Source organism: Lepidochelys olivacea (genome assembly GCF_965140295.1).
Source record: "Lepidochelys olivacea isolate rLepOli2 genome assembly, chromosome: 2".
NCBI lineage: Eukaryota > Metazoa > Chordata > Testudines > Cheloniidae > Lepidochelys > Lepidochelys olivacea.
The window spans coordinates 237,258,997-237,284,981 of NC_140412.1; the positions used below are offsets into that span (position 1 = coordinate 237,258,997).

Genomic DNA, 25,985 nt, shown 5'->3' on the forward strand with positions numbered 1-25,985 from the left:
TAGGGAATCTGTATTTATGGGTATCTGTCCTTTTTTCAGTAATAAAACAATATGACTAGAGCTTTGAGAATATTGGAAACTACATAGGTTAGCATATTGTTTTAATGTGTATGTCACAAAAATGTCCTAATTATTACAGTAAAGAAAGATAGGACTTGTTTAGAAGTAATTTAGGTCCCATTTCAGGAAAGTCCTTAAATACATGCTTAAATTCATCCCTGCTCAGAGATATGCTTAAGTGCTTCCCTTGAATTGGGGCCCTACAGTGGGCCAGCCTGGGAGAAACTCTCAGCCAAACCCAGCTCCATTTGTAGCCATTTCTTCAAGGCCCTGCCTATTCTTCATTATACAGACAAAGGGAAATACGGAATAATAACAAAGGCAGCAGTTCTGTTCTAGACTGAGATTGTGGGGCTCTCTGACCTCCAGTAGCTGAAGGGTCAGGACCTCACCAGGCTGTGGGACAGGCGGGTCCGCAGGGCATTTGCCATCTTGTAGCCTTCCGCTGTCTTCACAGGAAAGTATACTCTCAGTAGAGCCCTGTATATCTGCGGATGTGGATAGCTGCGGATAGAAATTGCTATTCGCTGAACCACAGGATTCTTGCAGGAACCGCAGAGGTGAAAGGAGCAGAACATGGGGCCGCCACTCCCAAAAGTCAGCCCTCCGCGCCGGCAGCTCCTCCCATGTGGCTGTACTGCCCCAGCCCCACCCCTGTCCCTTCTACACAGCTGTCTGTGTGACTGCGTCTCCTGTCTGGGGTCTGTACAGCTGCACCGGAGGACAGGCCTGGGGGCGGGGCTGGAGCGGTACAGCCGCATGGGAGGAGCTGCCAGCACAGGGTGCTGCTGGCTCCTGAGAGCTCCCCACGTTCTGCTCCTTTCATCGCTGCAGTTCCCGGGAGAGCCCTGTGGTTCAGGGGATACTGATTTCTATCCTCAGATATCCGCATCTGTGGATATAAATTTGTATCTGTGCAGGACTCAGCTCTCTCCTGGTCCCAACCAGGCTTATGGGGCTGGAGCCCTCAAGGGAATCACATCCAGTCAGTAGATGCTGCTCAGTAGAGTCTGCTGATTCCCAGCACCTGACTGCTGGGCTTCCCTCCAGAACAGGGGCAGAGCTCCCTGCGCCCAGCCCTTAAAAGGGACAAACAACCCTGTTGCAAAACCACTGTACACAGACACAGCCTTCTAGTTCTTCCAGACTCACTAGCTCCTGGACTAGGTAAAACCAGACCTTTCTGTCTAATGTCTTGCCACAGGATCTCTTAACTCTGGCCTACATTAAGCAATCGTAGGAGGGGGCTGTTGACTCAGCTAGAAACTCCAGTTAAAAGAATTATCTCATTTAAGTGTGTCAGAGTTGAAAACACAAAACAAATGTGGAATGTTTAGATCTGTTTTGGTAAAATATCTTAAAAGAGAAATTGCATGGTTTGAACTGTGATTGAACGGGTCCTCAGAGGCCTGCGTATTAGTTTATGTGTGGTAAGTTACTGATGCATATTGCACGACTGATATAGTATGTAGGAATGTGACTTTTCAGATATTATTTTCTTATAGCTTAAAGCCTCACAGCTTGATTTCCTCTCACTAGCACTGGTTTTTCACCTGTGTAACTGCATGGATTTAGTGACGTTACTCCTGTGTAAGCCCCTTGGGATTTAGGGAGCACAGTCCCTTTAAAACCTGGTCCTGAGGCAGAGGTTGTTCCAGGACGAGCAAGTGCTGATTGGTCCAGAGGGAGCACTGTGGAGAGAGGGAGAGTGATGGGGGGTGTGTGTGTACTGTGTGTCCACATATGGGCCACCAAGTGTAACTCTAGCACCCTAGTGGATAAGATGGAGTCTGCTGGCAGCTCTGGCCAACAAAAGGTATGTGCAGGAACGCCCTTCCAACCCCAAGGCACTTGTTCCAAACCCCGCCCCCCCCACCGGAGTAAACACACACACATACCCCGGGATAGTACAGCTAATACGGAGAGGGAAATATTTATTTACAGAGGGATGAATGGAGAAAAACAACTGGGGGAGAAGATAGGGGGAGTGGTAAAACAGGGTTACATTCAACATGAGAACCCACGGGTTCAGTGGTACCACAGTATAAAAGGATAGACTCAGAGCAAGGTGTCTAGACTCAGAGTTCAGGAATCCTGGGCAGAGTTCCAGTCCAACAGGGAGTCCTGGGCACTCTTGGTCAACTTTGACTCCAGTAAAATTTTCCCCAAGAAATGCCTCTGTTGCCTTCGTCTGCCGCTCTCTGCAAACCCACGCAGAGCGACAACCTCCCCACTTAACTAGGTGCAGCCTCCCTCCTTCTCCCAGTGCAAAGTCACAAGCTGCGCTGCTCGTGGTCCTGTGCAGCTCTGGGCAACAGAGATGCTAGGTCTGGCTCCGGTTTGTCCATCTCACGTGATTCCTTCCTAGCACAGTGCTTCTCCTGATTTCTGTGCTGGGACGTCCCCAGTCAGTGGTCTGTCTCTCCCAGGCTTTGGGCTGGTTCTCGGCTGCTTGGTTACATGAGGGCCTGCTGTGTGTAGGCCCTCTTGTCTGGCGCTCCAGACACACACATGCCTGGGTTGCTCTCTACCCTGTGGACCTTAGAGCAGCACAGCTGTACCGCTGCAGCTGTGCTGCTGTCCGGTCTCATTGTAGCCACTCTATGCCAGCAGGAGAGAGCATAATTAAACCACCCCCAACGAGTGGCAATAGCTACGTCGGTGTGAGAGCATTTCCTGCGTAGACAAAGCCTAAGATACTAATATAGTTCTTTTAGAAAGGAAAGTTCCCTTCTAGTCTATCTTGGAGCATGATCAGCTTAATACTTATCCCCAAAATATACCTGTTCCGTAGAGTCCAAATGAAAGTCTCCCTTTTAAAACTGTCCCCTTTCCCTTAACCTCTACAATTAGCATCCTCCTCTGCAGTTTAGTTTTCACTGAGCTGAGTGCAAACTGTTTTTCATGTCATCCACTCTCTAAAGTATTTTGTGGTGGGGGGGGCGTTTCTTAACAGAATCATTAAGTGCACTGGAGGACAATGACTTGGATGCTTTAATGGCTGATCTGGTAGCAGACCTAAGTGAAGTTGAACAGAAGACATTACAAGAACAGAAAACTTCTCACTACCCACAAAGTGCAGTCACTCAGCCTTCAACAGGTGTTTGTGCTGCTGCTTCTTCTGGTTATAAATCAAATGTCCCTGTTACTGCCACTGGACATTTTGAGGATGACTTGCCCCCTCCACCTCCAGATCCTGATTTCGACCTCCCACTACCACCGCCTCCTCCTGAACCACTCACGCAGGTAAGCACTGAAGGAACCTTGTACCAAACATCCCCATACCTTGTGCTGTAATTGTGTAGAGGCTGTTTGAGTAGGAATGAGGAAGAATAGCCATGAATGAACTTAAATGTTGGCAGTAAAACAGCCATAAACTGTTGAATGTTAGATGCCCATTACAGAGCAGGCAATAACAACAGCTATATTTCATGTCAAGTTGGAATGGACCAGCCTACAGTGACACTGTTCATAATTGAATACACATGTTAGTACAGTTTAGGAAAGTTTTGATAGCTGCTATATAGAGGCAAAGGTCACCTTTGGGACCTGCAAAGCCTGTGGCCATGATCGCATTCTGGCTTGTAAAGGAGAATCTCAGTGTTTCTGGCCATTGTGGTGAGAGATTTGAACAGCCATCGATTAATGAAAACTGATTATTAGGACAGGAAGCTTGTCACTGATTTTTTTGGTTTGTTAGTTAGTAGATAGTAAGGTATTCATGCCCCTCCTCCCATCTTATAGACACCTGCGACTGGCCTTTAGGGTCTGTGAAAATCTTGAGGTCCCTAGACTTTTGGGAAGGCCCCAGATTAATTAATTACAGCCCAGGCTGCTGCTACTAATGGTACAATAGTAGGATTATTGTCAGCTCTGGCCAGCTTCTTGCAACTGACTTGGCTCCTGTGCTCAGCAGCTAGTGTGACCTCTGGCCATAAGGAGGGCCTGCTCAACTGTGTAAAACTGCAGCATTTTCCCGTAGACTGAACACAGGGTTGAGATCAAGAAAGGACTGCATTCTAATCCCAGCTCTGCCACGTCTCCCTCTGCTCTTCTAGGTCAAGTGACTTAGGGAAATTAAGGCAGAAAAGCTAGGTGTAAAAGGGGACAAATCCTACTTACCTGCCTCACAAGGCTAAGTGCAGGTATTAAGTAGCTAATGTTCATAAAGCACTATAAAATCAGCAGAATGCAGACACAACCCTTGGTGACTGGGAGCCTAGTGACCTCTGGACATTTGTCTGTCTTAAACATCTGCTTGAGCCCGTGGAAACTATATGAACTGATTCTAGTGCAAGCCACTAGGCTCCATTTCTCAAGCTGTGGGGAGATCCTAAAGATCCCCTACCCCTCCCAGTGCATATACAGGATATGTAAATAGAGCTGTTTACATGAGGGATATATCAAAGAATAATTTTACTACCCCTCCCCAGATCCTCTGGCAAGTCTGTGCATAGTGATATGACCATGATAGAGAGGAGTCATTTGTTATTTGGTAAGCTGGGAATCAAGGTAGTGAGATACAGTTTGCAGGACCACCCAAAAATGCCAAGGCCAGCTCTGCACAGAAGCATAAACAACATATTGCAGTTTAAAAACTTCACAGCAAACTGACCGTGGAAGGAGCACAACACTGAGATAATCCGTAGTAGACACATTTAGCATAAAGAATAGAAATTCTGTGTGAGGGGGAGCTCATTGATCAGACACACAGGCAGTTAGAGGGATAGAACTGACTTGCAATTGCTGTGTAGGGAGATAGGCACGCTGTCTGAAGAATGAAAGCTGTAAACATGTGGGAGGACCTCCACTCTTTGCTTTTCTCTACCTCAAAGATGGTTACTTATTTTAAAATTACTTTTGAATTTTGGAGTAATTTCAGTGTGTGTGAAAGGCAGCAGCCAGCTAGCTTTGAAAACTGAACTCCTTTATTTAAAATACATAAACAAATACAGAAGATGCACTATTAGGACAAGCTTCACTTGCTGACTACAGACATACCTCCACCCTATTTTGGGGAGACCATTGCTTGAGCAGACTCCACGTTCACTGATGGCCTGATCCAAAGGCAATTGAAGTCAGTGGGTGATATTCCATCCACTTCCGTGGGTTTTTGGATCGGGCTCTAATTCTTTGGTTTCAGATCCCCAGTGATAGCTTCCCTGTGGATAATCCTCCATTGTGGAACATCCTAGGGTATTCATGGCTGGAAGAGAAAATAAGATCTTTAGGCCACAACAGCAGAGGCTTGGACTTAACAGGAATTCTTTAGGGAAGGTGTCACTGGATCTACTCACCACTAGGGCACCTCCTCCTGTAGGGATTAGCTCCTTCCAGGTCCAACACCCCCTTCTGCCACTCATTAACGCTCCCTGGCGCCTCTTTCCCTGCAACTCAGGATACTCTCTCTTCATGACTTGCCTCTCTGGCGCAGTCACTGTAGTCCTCTCCTTCTGGGGTATCAGCAGTCTTCTGCTCCACTGCTTAGTCTGCCCCACTTCTCCCAGTGGCTGATAGGGGGACCTAGGCCCACCCTCTACTCTAGGTTCCAGTCCAGGGACCCTATGTGCAGAAACTTTGGTCTGTTTTCCCTCGGACCCTGTTACTCTTACCTTGAATTCCTTCCTTCAGCTTCTGGCTCCCCCCTCTCCAGGAATAACAGCAGACTACTTAGCTCTTAAACCTCAAATCCACCCCACCCTACTCCCAGGAGTCACAGCAACCTACTTCCTCTGCAGTCCCTTTCCTCTGCCAACTTCCTGGCTTTATACCAGCCCCACCTGTTCCTTCTCCACTGGGCTCCATCATCAATCAGCCTTTCAATCCCTAGCTCCCCCCCAGGTACAGTCTATCAGGTTAATTAACTTAATTTAATCTGTTCTGCCTTGTGTGGGATGAACACCCCATCACAGAAGGATGCAAGACATTTCCTTCACCCTCTTCTTTCCCCAAATGAAAAGAGTTCCTTTGAGATTGTGTGCTATGTCAGATCTCCAGCCACTGTTCCCAGAAATCTCCAACGCTCTGCAAGCAAATGGGGATGATAGTCTAAAGGAATCTAAGCACAGTTATGTCCTTAATTGGCCTCCTGGTCACAGATGCAGCTGCACAAAAACACTGCCTGCCTCCCTAGACCTAGTTGAAGTTCAGAGTGCTCCCGTTATGTGAGATGCTGCAAACATCTTAATGTGCTCTTAATTGCGAGGCTTGCTGTCCACATGCAATATTGTCATATATTGCTATTAACTGAATGGCAGTGTCAGAGCCAGAGGGAAACACTGCACAAAAGGAATGGGAAATAATTGATTAAACATGGATGTTTGCTTTACTGTCTTAGTCAGTGAGTATTTTCTTTGAGATGATCTAGCATGTTCAGTAGTGCACTCGGACAGAAACTGCCTCCCAATGTTTTCTGATTGGAAGCTGGATTTGGCTCCAGTTGTCATAGCAATAAACACCCACCCCTTCAGAAAGAAGTCGTGGAGGTAGGAAAAGATCACCAGTGACTACAAATTAGAGACTCTTCCCTGAGGGCAAGGAGAAGGGGGAAAACTGAAGAGAGGCAGCCCTGAATTTGGGGAATGGGCAGAGGATCTTGAGGGAAACCGAGGTCTCAGTGTTGCATTAGTAGCCCATCATGATCTCAGAAGTCACAGATGGTCACTAACCTAAGTGTAGCCCCTTATAAAGATACATTACAATAATCTACTTGCGAGGTGACGAAGGTATGGAGAACTGTTGGAAGGTTCATGTTGGAGAGAAACAGTCCCAATCTTTATATCAACCACAAAGGAAAATAGGCACTTCTAGCTGTTACAGTGACTTGGGATTCAAATTGTGCATGACGTGGTTGCAAACAAGGTGGTCAATATGATCCTGGAGATGTGTGTTCTCTGAGCCCTAAAAGGCATAAATTGAGAGGCAATGAGTTTGCTATTCCGTGCTACTGTCCACAATGCTGTGTCATTCAGCAGCCAGACTGCCTCCCGAGGTGCAATCACTTTTTTCTTTGTACAAGTTCAGTTCAGACCTTACTACTACACCTACTGTATGTTAGTTATCTCCATGAGAGCATAGGGGAGACCTGTCTCCATGTTCTACAGCAATCTGTAAGGCATTGCCTAAATCATCTCACTATCCTGTAAGAGATCCATGGCTGGGCAACAGAGAGCCTTTGTCTTGTGAATCAGAATTAAGTCTGGGGCAAACGGGGGCTAAGCCATCAGTGTCCATTGCTTTCCTGTAGCTGGCACCTGTGCCAATGAAGTTTCCCTTGATAGGCCTTGTGATGTTGGTATAAATAACTATGAACAGGTATTTGCATGCAAACATGGCACTTTGTTCATTTATTTAACAGAAAGCTTACTGAATATCTTGCTGTTATTTCAGGAAGATCTAGAGGCACAAGCAAAAGCCGACAAGATTAAACTTGCATTGGAAAAGCTGAAGGAAGCGAAGGTTAAAAAGGTAGGACTTAAAATATTGAAATTCTAACTTAACATGCAATTGAGTGTGTGTGTGTATATGTATGTATGTCAGAGTTCATTGTAATACATTGTTTATAATTGGTTAGTCTCTAAGGTGCCACAAGTACTCCTTTTTATTGTTTATAACGTTTGTCTTCATATCCTTCCTTTATTTTTTGTACATTTTAAAATGTACATTTAGCACTATCTCGTATTCGTACTTTACGTCATGTACCGGAGAAACAATATTCTATCGCTCTACCTCTGAAAGCACTGAGAAAGGTTTTAATTCTTAGTTCCATTATCTGAACAAAGCTCATATCCTTATAATCTGTTTTAAGGAATTGGAACCTATGACCAAATATTATGCAATCACCCTAAGCTGATACCAAAAATTTTAACTTGTACTTTTCCAAAGCAGTGTGTATGGATTTCGCCAGATCGCTCCAATGGAGTTGCATTGCTAAATCCCCTAATGGCACTTTGAGATATAGGCAGTACAGTAAGGGGCTGACCCTCAGGAGCACCTAGAATTCCAGTTGAACTCAACAGGAGCTGCAGTTGTTCAGCTTTGTACCCTTACAATCCAGTTTGAGTAAGGCATGAGGGGAGGAGGCTGCCAGAGACCAGAGCCTATAGGGCCTGTGGACACATGGTGCAGGTCTCCTATGAATTTTGGGGTGTCTAAATTGAAACAATTCCCACAGAGATGCACACACTCTCCCCAGAGGACATGTTAAGGGAAATCTCTGCTCATAATCGCTGTCCATATTATCCCTTTTACCTGCATAACAAGTGATGTCCTTTTGGGCAAACAATTTATTTTGCATCTTTTGTTTTTTGCAAGATATTAAATATTTAAAGTCAGAGTATTTTAGAAGTTAGACTCTGATGGTCTTCCTGTTGCTAAATACCATCTGTGCTGTAATTAGTGTCATACTATGAAGTTTAAGGAAAATTAAAGCAAAATTAGAGAGGGAGAATCTTCTTTCACTTCTAAAAAGAGGCTGTTAAACACCTTGTGGCGTAGAGCTGTGAAAATGATGTAAAGCACTGCAGGCATATTTGTGAACAGTCAAAGAACTGGAACCAGACATTACTTTCCCTTGTTTCCTAAACGTGTTTTAGATTATGCATGTCCAACATACTTTCTGCATATTCTCCACCACAGCTGGGCTCCTTATTTTAGAAAAAACATTTTGGGGTTTGAAATCAGAGCAAACATACAGTTTAGCTTTTTGATGTGCTTTTCTTTTCCAAGGCCAGGTGGGTGAGGTAATATTTTTTATTGGACCAACTTGTGTCAGTGAAAGAGGCAAGCTTTCAAGCTTACACAGAGCTCTTTTCCAAGTCCTTCTTTTCAAAAGTCTGTATGGACTTTTCCTGGTTGCTCTTAGTTCTGTGGTATTACCTCTGCTTTAGCAGAGATTTGCTCTGCTGCAGAGTCTTGTATGCAAACATTTTAAAATGAGTATTTACTAAAGCTACAGCACTGGGAGAAGTTCTCCCAATTTTTCAACATATGGTTCCCGGCAGGGAATTGTTCTGCTGTTTCCAGTGCAAGTGGATGACTTGACTGTTCTTCTTACTGTGTATTCGCAGTTCTCTGACTTCTATATTTTAGCAATTTTTTAATCTTTTCCCCCTCATAATAAACATGCATATTGTTTCTGTCATTTAAAGAGTGCTTCAAGAGGAATAATGAACTCTTTTGATTTCTGCAGTCAATCACTGTAAGTGATGATCTGTCTATTGCAGTCTTGTACTAGTATCCACCATTGCAGCACATGAACCCAGGTTAGCTGATTGGCATAGCAAGGTTTCTTCCATTCTTTTCCTAATTTAAGTCTAAAACATCCAAGTCAATATTCTTCTTCGAGTAGATGGAGTCATGTATTCCAATTTGGTGTGTGTCACCCCAGCACGCCGGAGCCAGAGAATTTTGCCCATAGAGGGCCGATGCTTGCATCTCATGATCGTAGCCCCTCTTTTGGCTATATGAGGTGATGCTGCCCCGATTCTCTTCAGTTCCTCTAAATATGGTCTGTCATGTGTGGGGGCCATCCCCAACAATGATCCCCACACGTGATGTTGGCTGTGTCTAGGCGAAGCCCACGTCAAGGAGTGGTGTTCTATTTGCAGATTGTTGACCAAATGGGTGCAGGTGGTGTGGGATCTTTGTCTGAAGCGGCTATGTGGACTGCTTCAGCACGAAGATCCTCATGAGATCGGAGATCGCCAGTGGTTTCTGAGAGTGCTGCTGCTACACATCCTGGAGCTGGCGTCTCTTTGAAGAGATGAAGGAGTCATTCTCCATCAGGTGCGCTGAGGAAAAGGCCCCTCCAGGTCATGTGGGGACTGATCCTCCAGAAGACATGTGGATCAGCATGGGGTAAATGTTGGTGCATGGGATGGAACAGGTCCCGGTCAACCACTCCCTGGTACCTCATAAGGAGGTCAGAGACCCTGTACTGTTAACTCTGGTTCTGACCCTGGGGCATCCATTGAGTTTGGTGCCGATGAGGGCAATGCCAGCACCAGTTGATTCCACACTGGTAGCATCTGGGGCGGCAACAGACCTTTTCTGCCTTTCTGTCCTGGCCTTGCCCTTGGTCCAGGACTTTTCCAAGGCTTTGTGTTTTATAGCCCTGGTGGCTGGACAGGCTCCTGAACCTGTGAGTGTTGGCACTCTAACTGGATGTGTCCCTTCCACAGTGAGTGAAAGTGGAGCTGGTGCCAAGCTCAGTGCTCTGGAAAAGTCTTCAGCATCCCTGCAACCTGCACTGCCAGTGTTACCATGGCACCGTCAATTACTTCGGTACCACTGCTGACTTGGTGTAAGGATCTGGGGACTAGACCCTGGGTCCGCAGAGTCTGGAACAGTTGATATTCCCACTGGGAGGCCATGCAGAGGCACAGCCAGGGAGCACCGTGGGGAGTAGGTCCTGCAGGAAGTGCTGCCCAAGAAACCCAGAGTGACAGTACCCTGCAGCCCTCTGATTGGCCAAACACCCTCTTTAACCCTAACGGTTGCCCCAGGAAGTTGCCTGGGCAATCACACAGACTGCAATTTGTTGCAACACCAGGCTTTGTTTGATCTCTGGTCTTCGACTCCAACCTGACTTTGACTCATGTGATTCCTCGAACTCCTGCTCGGCAACTACTGTCCCTGGTGGGCAGACCTCAGCCCAGTTGTGACCAGTAGGCAAGACTGCCTACGCCCCAGTCCCTTACACTTCAGGATCAACACTGGTGCCGTTACCAGATGTGATGGGTTCGGTCACAGAAACCCCCTTGGGACTGTCACCTGTTCTGCTGAAATTACCTCTGAGCCCGTTTTCTCTGATGGCTTGGGACTCCAGAACCCTGCCTTGTTGAGCCAGACACACTAGCATGCTGCAACACAGACCCAGGTCTGAACCACGCCCCCAAAGCTCCAGGCTTTAACCGAAAACCACTCAGCAGGTTACCTGTCTCCAGCACCCAGTTCCCAATTGGATCCAAACCCCAAATAAATCTGTTTTACTCTGTATAAAGCTTATACAGGGTAAACCCATAAATTGTCCACCTTCTATAACACTGATAGAGAGATATGCACAGCTGTTTGCTCCCCCAGGTATTAATCACTAACTCTGGGTTCAATAATAAGCAAAGGTGATTTTATTAAATATAAAAAGGAGGATTTAAGTGGTTCCAAATAATAACAGACCGAACAAAGTAAGTTATCAAGCAAAATAAAACAAAACACTCAAGTCTAAGCCTAATACATTTAAGAAACTGAATACAGGTAAATCTCACCCCCAGAGACATTCCAATAAGCTTCTGTCATAGAATATCAGTGTTGGAAGGGACCTCAGGAGGTCATCTAGTCCAACCCCCTGCTCAAAGCAGGACGAATCCCCAATTTTTGGCCCAGGTCCCTAAATGGCCCCCTCAAGGATAGCACACACAACCCTGGGTTTAGCAGGCCAGTGCTCAAACCACTGAGCTATCCCTTCTTTCACAGACTAGACTCCATCTTAGTCTGGGCCCAATCCTTTCCCCTGGTACAGTCCTTGTTCCAGCTCAGGTGGTAACTAGGGGATTTCCCATGGCTAGAACCACCTTTGTTCTGTTGCACCCCCTTTTATATCTTTGGCACAAGGCCAGAATCTTTTGTCTCTCTGGGTCTCTACCCCTCCTTCTAAAAGGAAAAGCACTAGGTTTAAGATGGATTTCAGTATCATGTGACATGTTCACATGTCCTGTGAGACCCCAAGCCTCTATTCTTCCTGGGCTGATTCACAGGAACAAGGGAAGGCTGCAAGTAAACAGAGCCATTTACAACCAATTGTCCTAGTTAATGGAAGCCATCAAGATTCTAAGCCACCGTTAATGGCCCACACTTCACATAATTACAGTAGGACCTCAGAGTAATACTTCATATTTCTAGTTTTAGATATAAGAATGATACATTCATACGAATAGGATGAACACACTCAGTAGATTATAAGCTTTGTAATGATACCTTACAAGAGACCTTTTGAATAAAGCATATTCCAGTTGCATCATTTACACTCATAAGCATATTTCTATAAAACATATGGAGTACGTCACACCACAAACAATGAAGGAGTACTCGATGCAGCCAGTACCATTTCCGCCGTCAGCACGAGCTGCCTTGTCATTCTGGGCTATGGACAAGTCAGAACAGTTGGTCGCACCCTCACAGCTAGCTCCACCTTTATCCCTGGAAGCCTGGGGCTCTTAGATCCCAACCTCGATGCCATTTTCCTCTCATTCTCCATCACCTGACCTGCATCAGGGGGCATTCATGGAGTGCTATGAGTACCAGGATTGGCGCTTGTCTCTCCGTCAGGATGGGAGCCCTTGACTTGGCACCTAGTGGTCACCAATGCACTATCCATAACAGTGGCCTCCATGGAATCCATGGGATGCTCCTCATCTCACTCTCTAAGCGAGATCTCCAGGCACGTCTGTGGTGGTGACCATTGATCTGCTACAGGCCCAGGCACTGGGGAGCCTTCCCCTTGCAGCACCTCCAGAGTCATCCCATCCAGGTCAGTCAGTCCAGGAGCAGAATCCAGCTCTGGCACAATTAACTGCTTCATCTTCGTTCCCGGATGATTCCATGCTGCCTGGCTCTTCCTCCACTTTGGTTCCAGAGGATTTCAAGGCATACCAGGACTTTTTGTGGCACATGACTGTTTCCTCTAGGTATCCAAGCAGAGTTCCTGCAGAAGAACACCCACAAATTACTGGATATCCTGCAGCCATCTGCCCCTGGGAGAATCATCTTCCCTATTAATGATGATGTAATGTCCTGGGTCTTGAACTCAGGCCTGGGAGTCTCCAGACAGCTGCCACATCCTGGCCTTCACCCCATGGCTACTTAAACCTGGTGGGCTGAGAAGCTACTAGCCCCAGCCAAGGCACCACCCATGGGAGTTCTGATTGGAGAATCGCCCATTGGCGACTGGAGATTGGTCCAGATATGCTATTTAAGCCAGGAGGAGGAAGAGGTGCTTTCCTGTTGTGCTTTCCTGTTGTGGCTGCATTGGACCCTGCTTCTGCCTGCCTCTTGCACCCAACCCCGTTCCTGTTTCCTGCTTTGCTCCTGGCTCCCTCCTTACCCCTGCCTTCACTCCTGTTTCCACCATGCTCCTATTCTGTGCTTGATCCTTGCCTCTCCTCCTGCCCTTACACCTCACCTCCGATCCTCAGCTACCAGTCCTGGCTCTGACCATGGCTTCTGACTGTGACTCTGGCTTGACCCCTGATGGCTCTGGTGCTGATCCTTGGCTTCGTTCCCTAACCTGGATGCCTGCTCTGCCCACTTGACCTGACTCCTGCTCTGACTACTAGGCCAGACTGCCTACATCTCAGTCTCTGATGGCTGTGCTCCTTGAGCCTGCTGGAGCACACTGGCTTTGGTACCCCTTGCAGCAAAGTGCATGGAGACATGCTCCTTCATTCTAGTGCAGGGATTTGAGAGCTTTTACTTCCATACATCCACAAATTCCCTAGTTGTAACCTCAGTGAACAATAGAGCCCAGCAGGGCAGGTTTAAGTCCACTACCAAGGATAAGGACACTGAATGAATGGATCTTATGGGTAGGAAAATTTCTAGCCTTCTATCTGGACAGGACTAAACAGTTTTGTGCTTTGCCTCACTTCACCTCATATGCAGATCGTATGACCATGTCAAATGCTCTCTTCACAGACGATCTTTAAATGGATGAAATCCTTTATCAGGACTGCTTATGAGATAGCTTTGGCTATGCCCCCCCTCAGCGGGCGCGAGCTCGTTCTATGAGAGCACAAGCAACAGCAGTAGCGTTCCTCAGTGACATCTCAATACTGGACATCAGCAGGGCTGCTACATGGTTGTCCATACATACGTTTGTGACCCAGTATGTCATTACCGCATCTTCCAAGGTGGATGCAAGTTTTGGCAGGGCGGTTCTGCCATGCTTGTTCGGGTAGTCTCTGAGCCCTGTCTCCTGGGGTGTTAGTCACCTAAGTGGAATACATGGCTGCATCTTCTTAAAGAAGAAGCAATGGTTACTTACTGTACCTGGTTCTTCAAGATGTGATACAGACGTGTCCTCCATAAGCCACCCTCCATCCTCTCTGCATCAAAGTCTAGTCTGTGGGTGTTTGGTGTGAAGGAAGTGAAGGGGAAGGGGCTATGGCAATGCGGCATGAACACCGCTTCTCTATGGGTACTGCTGGGCAAAATCCGCAGTCTCCGGCATGCTGGGCATGCGCACACCCAAGTGGAATACGGATCTTCATCGTATCTTGAAGAATTACCATTACATAAGTAACTGTTTCTTTCTAGTCTTCATTAAGGGCACTTTGTACTTGGCTATTCTGCCTAGCATTTTTCTTCATTGTACTAGACTAGAGTTGAAATTCTGCGATCTCTCTGTGCACCATTTCACCTTTCCTTGAGTTACGCCCAATACAAAGTTCAATTTTCTTTTTTTACAACAGATCTTTTTCTTTGGTGCCAACAGAATGTACAAGCTCCCAAGATATATTATTTTCCCAGTTCAGTGTAGTACGTGGTGCCTTTTGAATCTGTAATAACCTTCAGCCTTAATCTTTCTTATCTGTTTTAGCAGGTTCTTGACCAGCCTAGCTTTTTATTCTCTGCTGAAATTAACTGACTTTATATGACTCTGTACTCAGCTTGTCGTCAAGGTGCACATGAATGATAACAGTACTAAGTCCCTGATGGTGGATGAACGGCAGGTGGCACGAGATGTTTTAGACAACCTCTTTGAGAAAACCCACTGTGATTGCAAGGTGGATTGGTGTCTGTATGAAATATACCCAGAACTACAAATTGGTAAGTTTCATAGGGCAAAGGGCCTATCTGGACTTATGGTATGTTTGTTCTATGGTACTGATAATTATTAAAAGTGAGACTATACTTCTAAGTTTTCCCTGCTCCCAGTATCCATTTATGGGCTCTCTCTCTGTGTTGGAGGCATCACTGTTGAAGCAGTCTGTCTGAATTGTAGGAATGCCATCACTACCTGCTGTCAAAGTGATGCAGAAAGTACCAGTCCACCCAGTAGGTGGAACTTTGCGGTGTGGTAATGTACTGAGCCTCTGTCACTCTGGGGGAATGCGTCTCCCACACCTCAGTGCAGCAGACCATGGAGACTCCCTGTTAACGGCCGTTTTCGTTATTCAGATTTTACACACACACAAAATGAACCAGTTGAATGATTATACAAAAAAACCAGCTAAAGTCTTAGATGAGAGAGTACAGTGGTGGAGTGCTGTTGGCCAGAGCGATCTCGCTTGGGCCAGCAGTGCTGTAATTAAGCAAACATTTCTGAGCAGCATGTCAGTCATTTCTGATATGCTTCACCTGTGGCTGCTTTTTTAAGTACAGATCACGTACGCTATAGTGTTCCTTTTCTTCAGTAGGGCTGCCACTCAGCTGGTGGTGCCTCATGACCCAAAGAGTAACGTGCCTGCTTCGGCTGACCTCAGAGCCCCTAGGGAACAGCTAGGTAAGAATTCACACAAATGGGTACAATTTAATCAATGTGGTTTCAAAGAGGCCTCCAGGCCTGAATGGGATGGAAGGTTCTTTCCCTCTGGACTATCACAAATGTCTGTCTCTGGGCCATGCTCAAAATGTATTAATGAAGAAAGAAATGCTGCCATGACCTTCTCCCAGTGGGGCAGTGCCCTGGAGAAATTGCAAACTGAAAATGGCCCCTAGAACGATAAATGTATAAACTCACCTAGCCATAATAAGCCAACGCAGATTTGAAAATGTATTAAGAAAGTTAACATCAACCTCATGTACTAAAAAAGTCCCAGGAATAATTATCCTATTGCACTATAAATCAGATGTGGTGAATGGTTAGAAAAGAGTCTGGGTGCCTCTGAACATGGAGATATTCATCTACTGTTGGGAGTGGCAGATAAAGTAATTGCCTATCCACTCTTTCTACCCCATTAATATGATACATGAAGCAATATTGCCATCTTCTCTTGTACCTGCTTATCTTAACTAGAGAGAGACTGGAAATGGCACAAGAAATGTCACAGATGTCACTTTGAATAATTTTAGAGTGTTTCCTTGCTTTGGGAAGTTGCTGTCTCTGGTCTGGTCTGACCTGGATAGAAATCCCTGAACACTGGATGGCAGCATAGGGCCAAATTCTTTCCTGAACTACTATAACCATTGGACCATGGTGTTTACCTGTGTGTTTGTATGATCTGAAATGCCATTTTGAATCCCCTGCCTTATAGCCAGAGGCAGAGGATATTGGGGAAAACACAGGGAAAGAAATTAGGATTGGTGTTCAGACATTTTAAAGAAATAGAAATTATTTGCTGTATAGAAGTCCCAGCTGTATTTAGAGCCCCATCATTTTTGGCGTTGTACTAATGTAAAAAGAGACTGTCCCAGCCCCTGCACATAAGATCTTACCATCTAAGTAGAAGGATAGAACCTGTCAGGGGAAATGACTTGCCCAAGGTCATATAGCAGGTCCATGACAAAGGCAGGAATAGTACTGAAGTCTCTTGAATCTCACTGCACTGCCCTATCTTCTGGACCAAGTGAGCTGGATATAAAGTTTAATCATTTGTAGAAGGGTATTTTGGATTGGGTGGAGCAGTATGTGTCAGGAGGTCTTCGGTTTCCCCTGGTGTGAAATATACTGTAGCAGAAAGAGGTTTCGTTAATTCTCTTCAAATGTTTTAAAATGCAGTCTGCTGTTTATTCCCCCTTGTACATTTGTTCACAGGATTAAAATAGTACCATTAACATTCTGATTAAGCAGACTTACTGGACTACAATAGATTTTCATCAGAAAATGACACTTCATTGAACCCAAAATGATTCACAGAAAGATCTCGAGTTCAGTAAACTCGCAGTGAACCAGGCAGGTTCCCATAACCTGCCAACTTGCCCAGCTTCCAACAAACCCAGTCTTCCAGGGTGCAGTGCTCTGGGGCAGCCCTGCCATGCCAGGCTAGGATCCCTGCCGTGGAGCCAGAAGCCAGCCCTGGGATGAACCCTGGCTTCAACTGAGGATCAGCTTATAGCTCCACAGACAGCCTGGAAGCCTGGGGAGAGGTTCCCAGGGTCTGCAGCTCTGGGGCAGCCCTGCCCTGTGGACTGCCTGGGATCAGGGACTCCAGGGTTCAAGACTCCTGACCCAGCTGGCTCCCCAGGAAGCCAACAGGGCTGGGAGTCTGGAAGCTGGGGGGGTCCCCAGCCCAGAGCAGTCTGCATGGTGGGGCGGCCCTGGAGCCAGAGCCCTGGGAGACCTGGCAGCTGCTGAGTAAAAATGACATTCTGGTAAGTTTCACACTGCTATTTTCATTTAGCAGCTGTCAGGTTCTCAGGGAACAAAGCAGTTTTTTTCAGGTATCTGTTTCATGGGAAATTTAGAAAAATTTGTTTTGGTTCCAATTTGGAATGGACCTGAAATTTCCTGTGAACTGGAATTCCCATGTTTTGGCCAGCTCTAATCTTAACATTTGTACAAAGAAACTATACTCTTCTATGCCATTTCCCTGCATGAGAGTTCTAGTGTAGCCTTTTTAAATATTACTTTGAGTAGCAAGCCCTAGAAGCCAACGTTTCAAATTAGTGAGTAAATATTCCAAAAAGAGTCCAAGCTATTTGTGTATCAGAACATCTTTGGTAGAGTACTGTACATATGTTTTTATGTAAGACTGTATGTAAATGAAATGAGCTATTCCTTCAGATAAATTGCATACTGAAAAATTTCATGAAGGTTTTCTGTGGCTTTACTGTGGTACTGTTTACATTGGGCTGTATTTTGCATCAGAGCAATTTAACCACATAATGAACTTGTACCCCGGTTTAGAGGCGACTATATTCCTCTGTACTGTCCTTGTGGCTGGGATTACTGCTAGGGCCACTGTTTTGAAAGTTATTTCCAAGTTACATTCATATCTTTTAGGACACAATTTACCCTTCTGTTCCTTACCTGTAATTATACAGTGGTTTACATTGTCAGTGGCTTTATTAAAAGTATTACAGTGCTTTGTGTTGCTGAGGAACAACAGAGTACATTGAGACAGGCTCCCCAGCTGAGCCTCTGTAACGTCTGAAAGCACACAGTTGTTAAATCGTCAGAATTGAGTGTTGATGGACTGTATCGTACCCTTCCACTTGAGGGATTGAGGGAGGGTCTGAGAAGGGTATGAAACACTAGAAAAGGCCATCAGAATGTGCTTCCTCATCGCCTCCCGCATCAGTACAGTCCAAGTTGTCTGAAGAATGGGGTCACCAATGGCTATTGAAAGTAGAGCAAGAGTGCTCTTGGGGAACCTGCAGAGGTTTGCTGCACCCTGACTTAGCTGCTTAGGGACAAGGATGCCCAAGCGCACCCAGTGGCACAGCATTTGCACCACTCCTTGCAGTGTCCGTTCAGAGACGTAGAAAGACGCCGTCAGCAATCAGAGCTTTGGAAACAAGGATAAAAGGCTTGTGCAGGGCATGGCAAGTTAATGCTGGCTCTGCAGGCATTAATCTATGTTCAGTTTCACAACTTACTTCATGCCCGTTATAAAACACTCGATACAGAGCAGCTGTACTAACTACAGCCCCAACCTGGCTAGCCGTGCCCCCTAACACATGTGCTATATCCTACACATGGAGCTAGCACCAAGGGGATGCCAGAGCTACATGCTACAGAGTTGCCTTGCCCTTTCACACTCCACCTCTTCTGTGAGGTGAGGCTCCCTTCTCTGCACAGGAAGGGACTGCAGGGCTCTGACTTCTTGAATGAACGTAAGATAATGGTTATATTCCGAGACAGGACTTTCTGTCTGCTGCCTCTGGAGTGTGTGTTTATCTTACGCTGACCTTTCTTGTCTCTGTAGAAAGGTTTTTTGAAGACCATGAAAATGTTGTTGAAGTCTTATCAGACTGGACCCGGGACAGTGAAAATAAGGTTCTGTTTTTGGAAAAAAATGAAAAATACGCTGTGTTCAAAAATCCCCAGGTAAGATAACGGGATATTGGCAAAATACTTTAAAATGATGTGGGTTAGTTTACACTATGCATGCTAGAGGTTTTATTGGCTTTAGTTCAGCCAGTTCTAAATGAGAAAAAACAAATCTGTGGTTTCAGTAACAAGGAAAAAACACACAAGAGAGCTTTTCCTCTGTAGTATATTCGTAAGCCTTGTCTACACTGCTAAAAATGAGACCTTCAGTTCCCCAATTGTGTAGCTTCATTGCAGGGAGCAATGGTGAAAGCTATTGGGTAAACACACGGCTCAGATGTAAAGACGAATGCAGATCAGAAACAGTGTTTGAACACAAGACCATCAGCACTGCAGCATGGGCCTCTGCAACTTGAGCTAAAGGAGAAGCTCCATTAGCTGGTACTAGTAGTAGGCTGTTATCCTCTGTGGATCAGCCACTAGAGAGAAACATGACACAGTTCACATGCAAGTTATGTAAGCACTTACAATAACTTATTAAACATGCTTCTAAACTATTAAACATGCCTTCATCTAAAGATTAATTGGGTTTATATATTTTTGGGGGGAAGGATGTTATCCCTTACACATTTGCCACCTACATGCTATCCAGCTAATGCTAGCAGCCATTGACAAAAGTTAGTGAGTCATACAATATAGGTCCTTTCCAACATTTATCCTTCGCTTTGTTTCTATAATATACTTTTTAAAATACGTACAAAATAGGGCTTTCATCTTCAGATCTCCACTCTTTCATGAGGACGTGCACATCATTACGCTCACCCATTTGTGATATAATTTACTGTGCAATGGAAATCACATTAAGAGGCTGCTCCATGAATCTGCGGCAGTGACTCAGTTATTGAGATGGAAGGTCAGAAGCTAATGACTAAAGGCTGGAATATTAACACATATTGGGTTGCATGCACACAAAGAAGACCACCTTAACATCTGAAAGACTGAAATCACTCTGTAATGCAGCTGCAATGATGCTAGGCGGACGTTTTGGGGGAAAATAGTAAAAAAACAGGCTATCTGGCATTGACACTAAAATTCAAAGAGCCTAGAGAATAATAATGACCCGAGGAAGACTGTAATATGGGAGGGAAAAAACCCTCCTGGAAATGCTTTTGTTTCATACATTTGGGTTAGATCATTCCCCCAGGGTAGCTGATGTTAAACTCACAAACCAAAATGTTAATCTCTTGTTTTTGAAACACTCTCTGGTCTTGATTCTTCTCTTCTACCTGTTTTGATCTCCTGATTTGCACTGCTGTAAATGAGAAAGAATCAGGCCCTGTGGATCAAATTGTGCACATTCCCTTTTGGTTTTGTAAAACTGATTGAAAGTATTTACACAATGTGCTTCAAATAGTGGCTGCTCTGTGCTTCTGTTCTACTACCACTGATAAGCTAGGGGAGACAGCTACACCTATCAGAGCCCTGTGAGTTGGTGCCTGTGTCCTGAATGTATGGACTCCTGTTTCTGTCCAAGGGATGACATCTGAGGGGTTAAACTAGAACAGCGATACTAAAACTAAAGGTAAAATTAAGAGGTGGTGTAAGAATTCCAAATAATTTAATAACCATGAAGAATTCCGTGCATGAATATCTATGTCCAGAGAAGGTGGTGTCTGACTGTAGCAGGCAAATGTCCACTTAAGGGACACTGAACTTTAAATTTAGTCCATTAAAGTTTAATAGTTTCAGGCAGGTACTACACCTGTCCCTCTGCTAATGCCTTTACAATCTGGCTTTACAATCTGATTCCTATTTTCTAAATTTGTTTTTCTCTCCTCTGCTGTCATGTGAAAGACCCGCACAAACAAGAGTGAAATTGACTATACACTGAGTGCAGTCAAATGCACAAGCAAACAGAAAATAGAGAAGTGGTTTTGCCCAGTACCTGCTGTTAGTTGTTATATGTCCCAATAGCAGGTAAGAATGTTTTAGACAGGAGCATGATTTTTAAATTGACAGTGTCCCTCAAACAAATGGTCTTATTTTTCTGGGATCATAACACAAGAACAGACTTTATACAATTTAATGTTTTGTGTACATACTATTTTTAGGCACTTGCATTCCTATTGCTGCTTTTTTCTTAGAAGAATTTAATATTTATGAATCTTTCTCACTTACCACCTGTTCTCCCATTCGCTAACAGAAGTGGAGGAGAGTCTATCCTAGAATATAGAAGATGGGCCGCAGTAACTTTGTTAAACAATATGATGGAAGCCAAGTTTGAAGATTAGTTTCCTGGACCCTACTTAGCTTTGATTTAAGCTGCTGCCGGCTTCTCCAGATTCGTGTTTGTGATCTTCGAAGTGATAGGGCTGTGCAGATCCAGTCTGATTTAGGATTATGAAAAACACCATCTGCACTACAGCACATCATTGCTTTAGTATACAGTCAATATGACTTGAACACACAGACCAGATACTGTAGCAGGGAGTTGCTGAACACAGCTTTATTTTAATTCATTTTGTGCCTATAGTTTAAGTTGCCTTTAAGTTATATAAGTAGCTCATTCTAAAAGGGACTTTTTCAGTTGCTTATAACTTTGGCCATCTCTTGGTCTGGCCCTGCGTTTTGGAAAGTCTGACCAAAACAGTCCAGCCATTTTAAAGTGAGTAAGATTTTGTGCTATCAAAGACAAAAAACAAAAGCCACTTTTGTTAATATTAAAAATAATATTAGTCTTTCTTTTGAACAGCTCTGATGTTTCTGATTTTGGTACAGACTTCTCATTTGGTATAGAACTAATCCCTAGGTTAGACATATGCCACTTTGTGGACTGGGGAAAATCCATTTAGATTTGGTTCGTTTCAGAGTAACAGCCGTGTTAGTCTGTATTCGCAAAATGAAAAGGAGTACTTGTGGCATCTTAGAGACTAACCAATTTATTTGAGCATAAGCTTTCGTGAGCTACAGCTCACTTCATCGGATGCATACTGTGGAAAGTTTAGAAGATCTTATTATATACACACAAAGCATGAAAAAAATACCTCCTCCCACCCCACTCTCCTGCTGGTAATAGCTTATCTAAAGTAATCACTCTCCTTACAATGTGTATGATAATCAAGTTGGGCCATTTCCAGCACAAATCCAAGTTTTCTCACACACACCCCCACACACACACACAAACTCACTCTCCTGCTGGTAATAGCTTATCTAAAGTGACCACTGTCCTTACAATGTGTATGATAATCAAGTTGGGCCATTTCCAACACAAATCCAGGTTTTCTCACCCCCCCCCCTCACAGACTCACTCTCCTGCTGGTAATAGCTTATGCAAAGTGACCACTCTCCTTACATTGTGTATGATAATCAAGGTGGGCCATTTCCAGCACAAATCCAGGGTTTAACAGGAACGTCTGGGGGGGGGGGCAGGAAAAAACAAGGGAAAATAGGCTACCTTGCATAATGACTAAGCCACTCCCAGTCTCTATTCAAGCCTAAGTTAATTGTATCCAATTTGCAAATGAATTCCAATTCAGCAGTTTCTCGCTGGAGTCTGGATTTGAAGTTTTTTTGTTGTAAAATAGCGACTTTCATGTCTGTAATCGCGTGACCAGAGAGATTGAAGTGTTCTCCGACTGGTTTATGAATGTTATAATTCTTGACATCTGATTTGTGTCCATTTATTCTTTTACGTAGAGACTGTCCAGTTTGATCAATGTACATGGCAGAGGGGCATTGCTGGCACATGATGGCATATATCACATTGGTGGATGTGCAGGTGAACGAGCCTCTGATAGTATGGCTGATGTTATTAGGTCCTGTGATGGTGTCCCCTGAATAGATATGTGGGCACAGTTGGCAATGGGCTTTGTTGCTAGGATAGGTTCCTGGGTTAGTGGTTCTGTTGTGTGGTATGTGGTTGCTGGTGAGTATTTGCTTCAGGTTCGGGGGCTGTCTGTAGGCAAGGACTGGCCTGTCTCCCAAGATTTGTGAGAGTGTTGGGTCATCCTTCAGGATAGGTTGTAGATCCTTAATAATGCGTTGGAGAGGTTTCAGTTGGGGGCTGAAGGTGACAGCTAGTGGCGTTCTTTTGAAATGCTGTAGTTTCTTTTGGTAACTCTCAGTGGGATCAGAGGGTAATGCCCCTCCACCCCCACGAACATGATACAGTTCTGTGGTGACCTGGAATCCTATTTTCGACGTGTCCGACTCAAGGAATATTTCCAACATACCTCTGAACAATATACTAATCCACAGAGACCTCCCTAACAACACTACAAAAAGAAGGATTCTAGGTGGACTCCTCCTGAAGGTCAAAACAGCAGACTGGACTTCTACATAGAGTGCTTCCTCTGACGTGCACGGGCTGAAATTGTGGAAAAGCAGCATCACTTGCCCCATAACCTCAGCCGTGCGGAACACAATGCCATCCACAGCCTCAGAAACAACTCTGACATCATAATCAAAAAGGCTGACAAAGGAGGTGCTGTTGTCATGATGAATAGGTCGGAATATGAACAAGAGGCTGCTCGGCAGCTCTCCCAACACCACTTTCTACAAGCCATTACCCTCTGATCCCACTGAGAGTTACCAAAAGCAACTACAGCATTTGCTCAAGAAACTCCCTGAAAAAGCACAAGATCAAATCTGCACAGACACACCCCTGGAACCCCGACCTGGGATATTGTATCTACTACCCAAGATCCATAAACCTGGAAATCCTGGGCGCCCCATCATCTCAGGCATTGGCACCCTGACAGCAGGATTGTCTGGCTATGTAGACTCCCTCCTCAGGCCCTATGCTACCAGCACTCCCAGCTACCTTCGAGACACCACTGACTTCCTGAAGAAACTACAATCCATTGGTGATCTTCCTCATAACACCATCCTGGCCACTATGGATGTAGAAGCCCTCTACACCAACATTCCACACAAAGATGGACTACAAGCCATCAAGAACACTATCCCCGATAATGTCCCGGCTAACCTGGTGGCTGAACTTTGTGACTTTGTCCTTACCCATAACTATTTTACATTTGGGGACAATGTATACCTTCAGATCAGCGGCACTGCTATGGGTACCCGCATGGCCCCACAGTATGCCAACATTTTTATGGCTGATTTAGAACAACGCTTCCTCAGCTCTCGTCCCCTAACGCCCCTACTCTACTTGCACTATATTGATGACATCGTCGTCTTCTGGACCCATGGAAAAGAAGCCCTTGAGGAATTCCACCATGATTTCAACAATTTCCATCCCACCATCAACCTTAGTCTGGTCCAGTCCACACAAGAGATCCACTTCCTGGACACCCCAGTGCTAATAAACGATAGCCACATAAACACCACCCTATACCGGAAACCTACTGACCGCTATTTCTACCTACATGCCTCCAGCTTTCACCCTGACCACACCACACGATCCATCGTCTACAGCCAAGCTCTGCGATACTACCGCATTTGCTCCAACCCCTCAGACAGAGACAGACACCTACAAGATCTCTATCAAGCATTCTTACAACTACAATACCCACCATTGGTCATGTGCCAGCAATGCCCCTATGCCATGTACATTGGTCAAACTGGACAGTCTCTACGTAAAAGAGTAAATGGACACAAATCCGATGTCAAGAATTATAACATTCATAAACCAGTCGGAGAACACTTCAATCTCTCTGGTCACGTGATTACAGACATGAAAGTCGCTATTTTACAACAAAAAAACTTCAAATCCAAACTCCAGCGAGAAACTGCTGAATTGGAATTCATTTGCAAATTGGATACAATTAATTTAGGCTTAAATAGAGACTGGGAGTGGCTTAGTCATTATGCAAGGTAGCCTATTTCCCCTTGTTTTTTCCTACCCCCCCCACCAGACGTTCTTGTTTGAACCCTGGATTTGTGCTGGAAATGGCCCACCTTGATTATCATACACAATGTAAGGAGAGTGGTCACTTTGGATAAGCTATTACCAGCAGGAGAGTGAGTTTGTGTGTGTGGGGGGGGGGGGGAGGGGGTGAGAAAACCTGGATTTGTGTTGGAAATGGCCCAACTTGATTATCATACACATTGTAAGGAGAGTGATCACTTTAGATAAGCTATTACCAGCAGGAGAGTGGGGTGGGAGGAGGTATTTTTTTCATGCTTTGTGTGTATATAATAAGATCTTCTAAACTTTCCACAGTATGCATCCGATGAAGTGAGCTGTAGCTCACGAAAGCTTATGCTCAGATAAATTGGTTAGTCTCTAAGGTGCCACAAGTACTCCTTTTCTTTTAGATTTGGTTGATTTTTGTAATGGTTTAAAGGCTATCTTTGTGCTCTCCCTTGCATTTTTTTTTAAAGCCAATAAAGATTATTTAACTTTCTGTTGGCACTGCACATAGGTAATTTCTGATGTCATTTGCTCATCACTCTCTTGGCTATGTGTTCGCATGGCTATGAGAGTGGAGAGCAATTTGTGAGTTCATATGCAGGTGTGTGTAGAAGAACTTCTGGGAGCATAGACCTTTTCGAACCTTGCCTCATTCCCTACCGTGTTCAGTGATGTATAGCCTGATGTGGCCTTGCTTCACTGAGTGTGCATCTTGTGCATGATATAGCATTCTACATACCAGAATTTATTTATTTTATCTTTCTTCGGTGGTGAGGGGGGACTGGGCTGTTACATCAAAAATAACTATTACATGAACACAAAGGCTTCAAAAAGCAGAATCTGAAAGTTGGGAGAGGGGGGCAAAGTTAACGTTACTTGTATACTGTAACTCTGCCCCCTTATGTACATGCATGTTCTTGTGTTGTATTCCCAGAGAATCACTCCATCTGTTAAGGAGTCTCAGTTCCCTATCACAGATAGACACATCCTCCTTTGCAAACAATAGAAATATTCATGCTTGGGAGGTTTGTGTGTATATGGAGAGAGCTCTCCAGCAAATCTAGGCAGCATTCACATTAATGGCCTGACTCTCCCAACCCTGACACACTTCTCCCCCAGGGT

General features: G+C 44.9%; 1 protein-coding gene across 1 annotated transcript in view; it reads left to right on the plus strand.

The window, feature by feature from the left end:
• Positions 1–25,985, plus strand: part of APBB1IP (amyloid beta precursor protein binding family B member 1 interacting protein) — a 102,163-nt gene that overhangs the window by 42,246 nt on the left and 33,932 nt on the right. Inside the window, exons 4-7 of the mRNA XM_084618092.1 lie at positions 3,017–3,306; positions 7,450–7,527; positions 14,724–14,883; positions 18,924–19,045. Coding sequence (XP_084474218.1) covers positions 3,017–3,306; positions 7,450–7,527; positions 14,724–14,883; positions 18,924–19,045 — 650 coding nt within the window. The remainder of the gene's footprint in view (positions 1–3,016; positions 3,307–7,449; positions 7,528–14,723; positions 14,884–18,923; positions 19,046–25,985) is intronic.